The 9627-nt window shown below is 34.3% G+C and overlaps 1 protein-coding gene across 2 annotated transcripts; it reads left to right on the top strand.

The window, feature by feature from the left end:
* Nucleotides 1-724: 724 nt before the first annotated feature.
* On the top strand, nt 725-9624 carry pgpep1 (pyroglutamyl-peptidase I). 2 transcript variants are annotated; one of them, XM_051913046.1, is made up of 5 exons: nt 725-915; nt 2498-2550; nt 3496-3612; nt 5089-5321; nt 7831-9624. In XM_051913046.1, the coding sequence occupies exons 1-5, from the start codon at nt 885-887 to the stop codon at nt 8021-8023; spliced, it is 627 nt and encodes a 208-aa protein (XP_051769006.1). In that variant the 5' UTR covers nt 725-884; the 3' UTR covers nt 8024-9624. The 2 variants fall into 2 exon arrangements, with proteins under 2 accessions (XP_051769006.1, XP_051768999.1); XM_051913039.1 differs by lacking the exon at nt 725-915 and adding an exon at nt 2007-2258.
* Nucleotides 9625-9627: the final 3 nt, after the last annotated feature.

Genomic DNA, 9627 nt, shown 5'->3' on the forward strand with positions numbered 1-9627 from the left:
TGTTTCTAACATGAATTAGCACATTGCTAACATATTTTAACACGTTGCAAGCATGTTTCTAGCATGAATTAGCACATTGCTAGCATGTTTTAGCATGTTGCTGACATTATTTAGCATATTGCTAGCATGTTTCAAACAAGACAACACATTGCAAACATGTTTCTAGCACGAATTAACACATTGCTAGCATGTTTTAACATGTTGCTGACAATATTTAAAATATTGCTACCATGTTTCAAACAAGACTTAACACATTGCAAGCATGTTTCTAACATGAATTAGCACATTGCTAACATATTTTAGCATGTTGCTAGAATGTTTTTAGCATGAATTAGCATATTGTTAGCATTTTTAACATGTTGCTAGCATGATTTAACATGATAGACAGACTGGCAGATAGATAGATAGATAGATAGATAGATAGATTAGTAGATAGATAGATAGATAGATAGATAGATAGATAGAGCTCTAGGAGGACATGCATTTACAAATTTTAGTCTCAAAAGAATTATAAAAATCTGAAGTAGTAGATCAGCAGAATGTTGGCTCTCTCAAGCCAACATAATTACTAAGATAATAAATAAGTGTACAACATAGGTATATATATAATGCTTTTTTTAAAGAAATTATTCATTAATTTAGTAACTGAATAATTCACGAGGGTAAACAGCCAAAGCGCTCTTTTTAAGAATGCGAACCGCCAATAAGCTCAAAGAAGAAGAAGCCAGAACAACAGATGGCGCTGTTGTCCACCGGTACCGCAAATCTCAGTTCAGACAGAGCGAGAGGAAGAGTCATCATGATGTGTGTTTATGTCTGTTTGTGAAGATCTCATCTGATGATCGTTCTTCTGTTCTTGTTCGAAACTCTCTCGTTTGTCAGTGATGGACCAGAAGAAGACGGTTATCGTGACAGGTAAACTGTGATGAAAGTCTTCATAGCGGAAAACGGAATGTTTTGATAGATCATGTGGTTTTTGTTTCAGTTTTAAGAGTTTTTCTAGTCAGCTTCTGCTTCTGTCACTCATTATTATTATAATCGATTTCATGCTACACAAATGATCAGTATTTAAAACGGAAAGTCATTTGGAGCTAAATGTAAGAATGAATGGCATAAAACATCTGTTTATCTCGATGTACCATCACTAACAAAAGAATCGGAAAGTATCGTAGTGTACATTTTTGGACACTGTGTTCTTTTCTTTTCTTTTCTTTTCTTTTCTACAGTTACTGTGGCGATACCATGTATTTTACTATTACTATGATAATATGATTACCAGTTTCATTTTCAATTTTTATATTTACCACAGAACTACCATGTTTTGGGACATCTACCATGTACTGTATATGTTAAATTATGTTTGTTTGGACATTTACTACAGTACTTTACTATGGTATTCTTTGAAGTATTTTGAGTCTGTGTTTTTTTTTAGTATCATTTATAGTTTTTATTCATATTTATATAAAGTATATTTTATATAAAGCATCAATAATATTGATACTTTAATACTTTTATTTGATATTTTCAGTTTTACATTTTTAGTAATTTTATGTGTTTTTTTAAATATTATTATTGTGTTTTAATTTATTTTAGTTTTAGTTATTTTAGTGCTTCACATTAAATTTATTTAAGTTAGTCAAGGCAACATTTCTGATTTTTGTTTAGTTTAGATTTTTTTATCTAATATTTATATTTTTTGTTTCATTATTTATATTAATTAATTTATACTTTATTTTAATTAACAGATTTGTTTTTAATAGTTTTAGTTTATTATAATAACCCTGTTTGTTGTATATGACTGTATAATCATTCAGTACCATAATATATTAAAGTAAAATGGAATTACTGGAATTATTTCCATCATCATTGCTCATTTAAATTAAATCTTATCATCATGCTGCTTTTTTCCTGATTGGGTTGATAAAAATATAGAGATATATATCTCTATATTTTTATATATATATATATTAGAATATCTGTCCTTTGTGCAGTGAAGTAAATAATAAAGTTTTGGTTCTGTATTTGTACTGTAACTGTACAGGTTACTGACGGCGACATCTCATCTGAAACTTAGTTATGCAGTTACTGATTAAATCCAGTCTTAGACTCTGGACTGCAGGGTTTAGGTTTGCTGACTCCAGCTTGTCCCTGAAAACCTATTAGGTTGAGTTTAAAGGGTGTAACAGCTATAAAAGAGAAGTTGATGATAATGCACAGTCATCCGAAGCTGAGAAGTCATGTTTCACCTTTAATATTAGGTAATAATTACTGGCTGTTTGCACATTATTCTGCAAATCATACAGCTTCTTACCAAATAAATAAATAAATACACGGACATTAAATATTGATTTGAGTTGAAATGTTCTTATATGAGAAGAAACAAGTGTTATACAAAATGTTTGACTGTAGAATGACCGGATCAAGTATATATATATATATATGTAAGACATTACATTACATCTGCCATACATGGTTGTGTTTCTCTGTGTTTCTGTAGGTTTCGAACCGTTTGGTGAACATGCGGTTAATGCCAGCTGGGTGGCAGTACAGGTATGATATTTGCACCTGTAGGAAATGAGCAGATCAGATCAACCATGAACTATGATCTGTACTCGTGTTTGTTTCTGCATGACTTTAGCATAACTGTAAAATTCAATTCACATTTATTTGTATAGCACTTTTTACAATACATATTGTTTCAAAGCAGCTTTACAGAAAATGCTTGTTTCAAAGTTACAATCAGGAATTATTCTCTTATCAGTAGAGATGAGTGTATCAAAGTAATGTCCATATGGCAGTAATATACATTCGTGTGGTTAGTTAATGTCATGTATTCAGTAAAACAGACGTGTTAGGCAGCAATTACAACTTGTAATGATTACTATATATTTGACAGTTTTGTATGTCATATGTTGGCATCTTCTGGAGTGTTTGCAAGTATTGGCGGTGCTGTCTGAAATCTTCACAAAGGCTGGATCTGATCTGTAGACAGAAAGCATAGATGACATCTTTTTAAAATGCCCCTATTATGCTAAAGGTTGCTAATGTTGTTTTGGAGTGTCCTACAACAGGTTTACATGCATCCAAGGTCAAAAAACACTTTAATTTTCACATAATACACATTGCAGCATCAGCTCTTTTCTCACAGTGTCTGAAACGGTTCAATAAAGCATCTGGTCATTCTAAACCCCGCCTTTCTGAGAGCCTGCTCTGCTCTGATTGGTCAGACGGCACACTCTGTTGTGATTGGTCGACATTACAGTGTGTGTCAAAAGAAACGCACTGAATTTCAGCTCTTCCTCAGCGCTTGAGCTGCAATCTACACTCAGTTTATAGCTCTATACTCTCACTGTATGTCTGCTGACTCATTTATGTCTACTTTTGTTGTTTTTCAGGAATTTCAGTAGAAACTTTTGAGGCAAAGTTGATGCAGTATAAGTTGAGAAGTCTCCTCTGAGCAGTAACATTTTCTTATGCAAAATTTCCCCTTCTCAGGAGCTGAAGAAACTGGGTTTAGGTGACGATATAAACCTTCACGTTGCTGAAGTTCCTGTGGAGTATCAGGCGGTCCAGAATCTTCTACCGTCTCTGTGGAAACAGCACCTCCCACAAGTAGCGTAACTTTATCTGCCCGAAAATCACGCATGCTTGTGCTAAAAAACATTTTTTCATTTTTTGTTTTAAATTTGTTCCATATTGGCATAATCATAAACATTACCTATGAACATTTAGGAACTGAATTTTTTAAGGTTAAGTGATGCTAAATGTTTATAGTGTATTCGACAATAGTTCAAGCTATATACGCTACTATTTAATATAATAATCAATATAATATGTTATATTAATTGTTTATAATGCTTAGTCTGTATGTACACATGTGGTAAAATTAAAATGATTTTTTCGCACATTATTTTTTATAATGAATTGTACTATTCTATGAAAGCTTGTTTCCGCCATGGAATAAAACAATTTAAAAGATAATTGCAACTTTTTAAACTCGCAATTCTGATTTTTTTTTTTCTCGCGTTTGCAAGTTTATATCTCACAATTCAGACTTTTTTTTCGCACAATTCTGACTTTTTTCTTGCAATTCTAACTTTTTTTCCTTACAATTGTGAGTTTAAATCTCACAATTCTGACTTTTTTTCTCACAATTCTGATTTTTCCCCACATTTGCAAGTTTATTTCTCACAATTCTGACTTTTTTCTCACAATTCTGACTTTTTTCTTGCGATTCTAACTTTTTTTCCTCTTGCAATTGCGAGTTTAAATCTCACAATTCTGATTTCTTTTCTCAGAATTACGGGTTATAAAATTGCAATTGCAAGTTATAAAAGTCGCTATTACCTTTTTTATTTTTTATTCAGTGGCGGAAACCAGCTTCCATACTATTCATCTTAAAGCTACACTATAAATGACAAAATATTATTAATATTTTTATCAAGAGTGCAAAAAATCCACCTTGTCTTCACCCAAATACACTTTGATTAACCTATAATAAAGATTTATATTTTAGAGCGGTCAGGATGGTTTTGCTGGAAATTGCATACATGAACATTCCCCTGTATGTCACATTATATCCAGACACAGAAAAGCAGCTCCGGTTGTGTGTAGCTGAGAGAGAAAAAAATGAGCATGGATCATTCAAAATTGGCAAACTTTCGGGGAATCACCGTTTGTAAAAAAAAAAAAAAAAAAAAAAAAAAAAAAAGAGACTGTTATTTATGTGTCCACCCACTCTGATAAGGCATCCTTGAGTCGATCCTCGAACCACATTCAAATCTGTTTTAAATCTTTAAAATTTAAATAGCCTAAGTAATAAATCACTGGTTAAATGTGGATCGTCCTCGGTCGGCCGCGCTCTCTCTGTTCACAGAGCTGTTACAGTGCACAGACCGTGTGATCATATACTGTAACACTAGTTTAAGGATGTGGGGAAAATATATAATACGGATGCTGCGTTAATTATTTTTAACGTGTTAAACCACATAAATTAACATAATTTTTGACAGCCCTATTAAGAATACATTTTATCAATAATTATTTATTTAAAAAAAAAGCTTATTTTTTCTTTCTGCTTTTTCAAAGTTAGTTGTCCATGTTGGAGTTTCCGGGATGGCCACCACAGTAACACTGGAACAGTGTGGTCATAACCAGGGTTACATGCGGCTTGACAACTGCAGGTTCTGTCCTGAGTCCCGCTGCTGTATGGAGGGAGGGCCGGACTGCATTCATTCTGTCATAGACATGGACACGGTCTGTAAGAGAGTCAACTCCTCTGGGCTTGGGGTCTCCGTGTCTGTATCGAAGGACGCTGGCAGGTATAGACATTTCTCTAACATGGAGTAAAATGCTCTTTATAGAGGACCTATTATGCTTTTTTTACTTGTGTAAATTTCTTTAGTGTGTAATGTTGCTGTTTGAGCATGAAAAAGTCCCTCCAGTGGGAGTTATTCTCTATATCAGTGTCACAGTTTCTGAACTCCCTGAAACGCCTCCATTGTAGTCTTGAGTTTTCTTCCAGTAACGAACACATCACAAATATTCCTCATTTAAATAATTCATATGCAGAATAAAGGGGCGGGGCCTGGTTGAGTTAGTAATGTGTTGAAACTGGCAGTTATGGTAAGGGACGGGACATTTCCCAAACATGCTCGAAGCGCTTGACCAATCACAACACCTGCTCCAGCCGACCAATCAGAGCACATTATGCTTTTCAGAAGGAGGGGCTTCATAGAGACAGGAACTAAACAGAGCGTTACTGACAGACTGGGAAGAGAGGAACTGCAACAATGGAGAATATGAGGAAAATAATGAACATTCAAGCATGAAAACCTGTTCTAGTAGAGCACAAAAACACAATCAAGACTTTTGGAAGAAAATGTTATTTTTTAGCCCAGTGAGTGATCCTGTGCTCTCATCTCACTAACACGACGGTGGGCGGGGCTAAAGTTGCAGTGTTGAAGTAGGAGGTGATTTTCTTCTGCAGAGGCGGCCTTTTGTCGCACTATTACGTAATAAAGAGGCACATTCCACAACGAGTCGTTATCTGGGCTCGGTAACAATAAAAGCTGTTTTTGGACTAACAAAGAAGTTTTCAGTTCTGAAACTTACAGGATATTCTTATAGTATGATGGCCTCTTATATGTCAAAAGGAAAGGGAAATTTCAAAGAAAATTTGATTTCTCAGTTCATGACCCCTTTAAAGGTTTAGTTCACCCAAAAATGAAAATTCTGTCATTAATTACACACCCTCATGTCGTTCCAAACCTGTAAGACTTTTGTTCATCTTCAGAACACAAATGAAGATATTTTTGATGAAATCTGAGAGCTTTCTGTTCCTCCATTGACCACTCTACAACTGACACTTTGACTCTTCAAAAAGTTCATAAATAGTCCAAAATTTTCTGAAGAGACACGATTGCTTTATATGATGAACAGATTGAATTTAGGCTTTTATCCTGGGTAACCAAACAGTTGATGAGCCCCACTGACTTCCATAGTATTTTTTTTTCCCCATACTATGGAAGTCAATGGGGTCCATCAACTGTTTGGTTACCCAAATTCTTCAAAATACCTTCTGTTGTGTTCAGCAGAAGAAAGAAATTCATACAAGTTTGCAAAAATTTGAGGGTGCGTAAATAATAACAGAATTTTAATTTTTGGGTGAACTAACCCTTTAAAGAGGTCATATAATGCCACTTTTACAAGATGTAAAATAAGTTTTTGATGTTCCTAGAGTGTGTATGTGAAGTTTTAGCTCAAAATACCCCATAGATCATTTTTTATAGCATGTTAAATTTGTCACTTTTTGAGGGTGAGCAAAAACGCTCAGTTTTTGTGTGTCCCTTTAAATGCAAATGAGCAGCAGCTCATTTGCATTTAAAGGGACACACACAAAAACTGAGCATTTTTGCTTATAAAGACTTATAAAGTTTCAAGAGTTCGTGTTAGCAGCGCCGATTACCTCAGACTCACTGAAAATGTCAGAAACTGTTCAGCCTTTTATGTTCAAACCGGAGTCAGACAATAATGGAGAGACTCAAGAAGAAGTGACAACATGTAGAATGCAACAGGACGTTTCTAAATGGTTAGTTGATGAATTTATGTAGCTGATATGGAGTTAACTATCTTAAAGTCATTGATTAGCATATTCTGTCATGATAATCTATAAATCGTTTGTGTGGAAACTGTTTTAAGATCCTACAGAGCCAGAGAATATATGCTGCATGAAGAACAGGTATAGTTTAATTTAATTACGGTTATAACTAATGTTGTCATCTTGCTTTTATGACATGCTATTGCATTTGTTACGTACTGTATTGCAGTAACATGGCCTCACCCCTTTGTTGCGTGTTCTCGGGGGCGGGGTTTATGTAAATTTTAGGGTTAGTAATGTCACTAACCTGGGAAGAAGCTCGTTGTAGTCCCTACCAGCCATCTGTTGTAGTCCTTAAAAAGCGATTTCTGTAAAAGAAAATATCTCCCTTTGCATTGAACTTTGAGCGTCGTAACTTTGCAGATGTTGTTTATGCTCAAACAGCAACATTACACACTAACTAAAGTTAAAAAAAGTCAAATCATAATCATCCACCCCTTTAAGACCATTAAAAGACCACTAAATATTTTGCCATTTTTGGCTTGGCCCTTTTTTTTTTTTTTTGCCCAGGAATGTAGAGTGGGACTTGATTTTATCCATCTGGGATTAATTGGGTGGTAAAAAGTGAGCCTGAGAACTTGTGCGCTCCAACTTGCATTAATCCAGCCATCTGATTCTCAGTTTTGTAACAGAGCACTAAGTGTATTCTTTCTGAAATCTTCTTTCCTCAGGTATCTGTGTGACTACACCTACTACACGTCACTGTTTCTGGGCGAGGGCAGATCTGCGTTTGTACATGTGCCTCCTCTGGGGAAGCCGTACAGCGCGGTGGAGCTCGCTCGTGCCCTCAGAGCTGTCGTCCTGGAGATGCTTGAACTGATGGAGCACAACAAGGGAAAGAAACACTGTCTGCACGACCTGTGAGAACGCGGGGCGAGTCTCATACGCTCTTGTTTGGATTCAAGAGTTCATGCACATGTGAAGACATCAATATCTCAACTTGTGTGCTTCCTACAAGGAGCGTTCAGCTGCTTTGAGAATCAACGTGCGTGCTAAACTCAATGCTGTGGCTGAGCACAAAACATTAGGAAAGCACTTTAATGGGGTATACTTGAAACATGCAGAGATGTTTGGTATTATGCATAAAATAGACGTCTTACTAATGTGAAAACCATGTCGAAACTATGTATTTCTTCAAAAAGGATTTATTTAAACAGTCAAGGCTGAACTAGTGTTGTCTCTCACCATCTTGTTTTTAATATTCATTATTCATCAGATTAAGTGGCAACACATTACAATAAGGTTTAATTTGCTAACATTAACTAACATGAACTAAGAATGAACAATACTTCTACAGCATTTATTAATCTTAGTTAACTAATACATTTACTAATAGATTTTTATCTCAAATGTTGTATCTGTTTACATTAGTTAACACACTGTGAACTAACATGAAAAAAGGTTAATAAATGCTGAAAAAATATAATGCTTATTGTTAGTTAACGCATTAACTAATGTTAACAAAAGAGACCTTATTGTAAAGTGTTACAGTCTGTAGTATTAAGCGTTTCAAACCAGGGTCATTATAGTTAAAAAAAAAAACACACACAATTCAAAATATTAATAAAAAACTATAATAGTATCTCAATGATACTAAACTTCACTCTATCATCTGCAGCTTTCAAATATACCCCAAATACAGAGAGTATAAGTTTCACAGTTTATATTCTCACAGCAGGTGCAAAGGCTGGTTTAAAATTATGACAAAATAAAAACAATGGTCTGCCTGCTGGACAATGATATCAAGACATAATAACTATGTCTGTCTGGTTGTATCTTTAGGATACAAGCATCAAACCTAACTGTACGATCCAAATGTGTTTTTCCACTATTTTATGTACACATAAAGATGCCTGATGCCTTTTGAGTAATCCAAGGTCTAATGACATCAGCGGTTTGGCTTTTGTTAATTATATGAAATGTGAAATCGTAAGATGATTGTAAGGTGATGTCTGTCTTCTCTCAGTGGACGTTCTTTGAGATTTTCTCCTTGTATTGCTTTCACACTCTTTGCAAAATGCTGGAATTTTGGACTTTGTAGAATTTTGGTCCAAACAAATGCTTATATTATATTATATTATATTATAATGGCTCAGTCCATTATATGATTTTATAAAATGTAATTTGAATTGCATATGACTTGGTTTTAATTTTCTTTCTTTAGCTTGTAGCTTGTTTTTCTAAGGTTTTTACTGGAATTTGAGTTTTTAATTACAACATAGTGCACCAAACAGATTATACTGTGAATCGTCATTATTTTAATGTTGCATTTCCTTGTTTCCACTGATCAGTTTTATTGTATTAAGTGTTCTGACATCTGTTAAAGTGGCCATTATTATGTATACATTAATATTCCCACATTCTGGTGGACACTGTTTTGTTTTCTTTTTATGTTTTTGTTTCTTTTTTTTTTTTCTTTTTTTTTTTTTACAAACTGTAGCTCTTAATAAATGATTTCTGCCTTATTT

This window comes from Ctenopharyngodon idella, chromosome 2 (genome assembly GCF_019924925.1).
Source record: "Ctenopharyngodon idella isolate HZGC_01 chromosome 2, HZGC01, whole genome shotgun sequence".
Lineage (NCBI taxonomy): Eukaryota > Metazoa > Chordata > Actinopteri > Cypriniformes > Xenocyprididae > Ctenopharyngodon > Ctenopharyngodon idella.

Excerpts from the sequence above, each read along its gene's own strand:
- pgpep1 (XM_051913039.1), top strand. The coding sequence starts at position 2,204 with ATGATAATGCACAGTCATCCGAAGCTGAGAAGTCATGTTTCACCTTTA. Across the intron at positions 3,613-5,088 it reads GGAAACAGCACCTCCCACAA|TTAGTTGTCCATGTTGGAGT; the intron begins GTAGCGTAACTT and ends GCTTTTTCAAAG. Across the intron at positions 5,322-7,830 it reads GTATCGAAGGACGCTGGCAG|GTATCTGTGTGACTACACCT; the intron begins GTATAGACATTT and ends TTCTTTCCTCAG.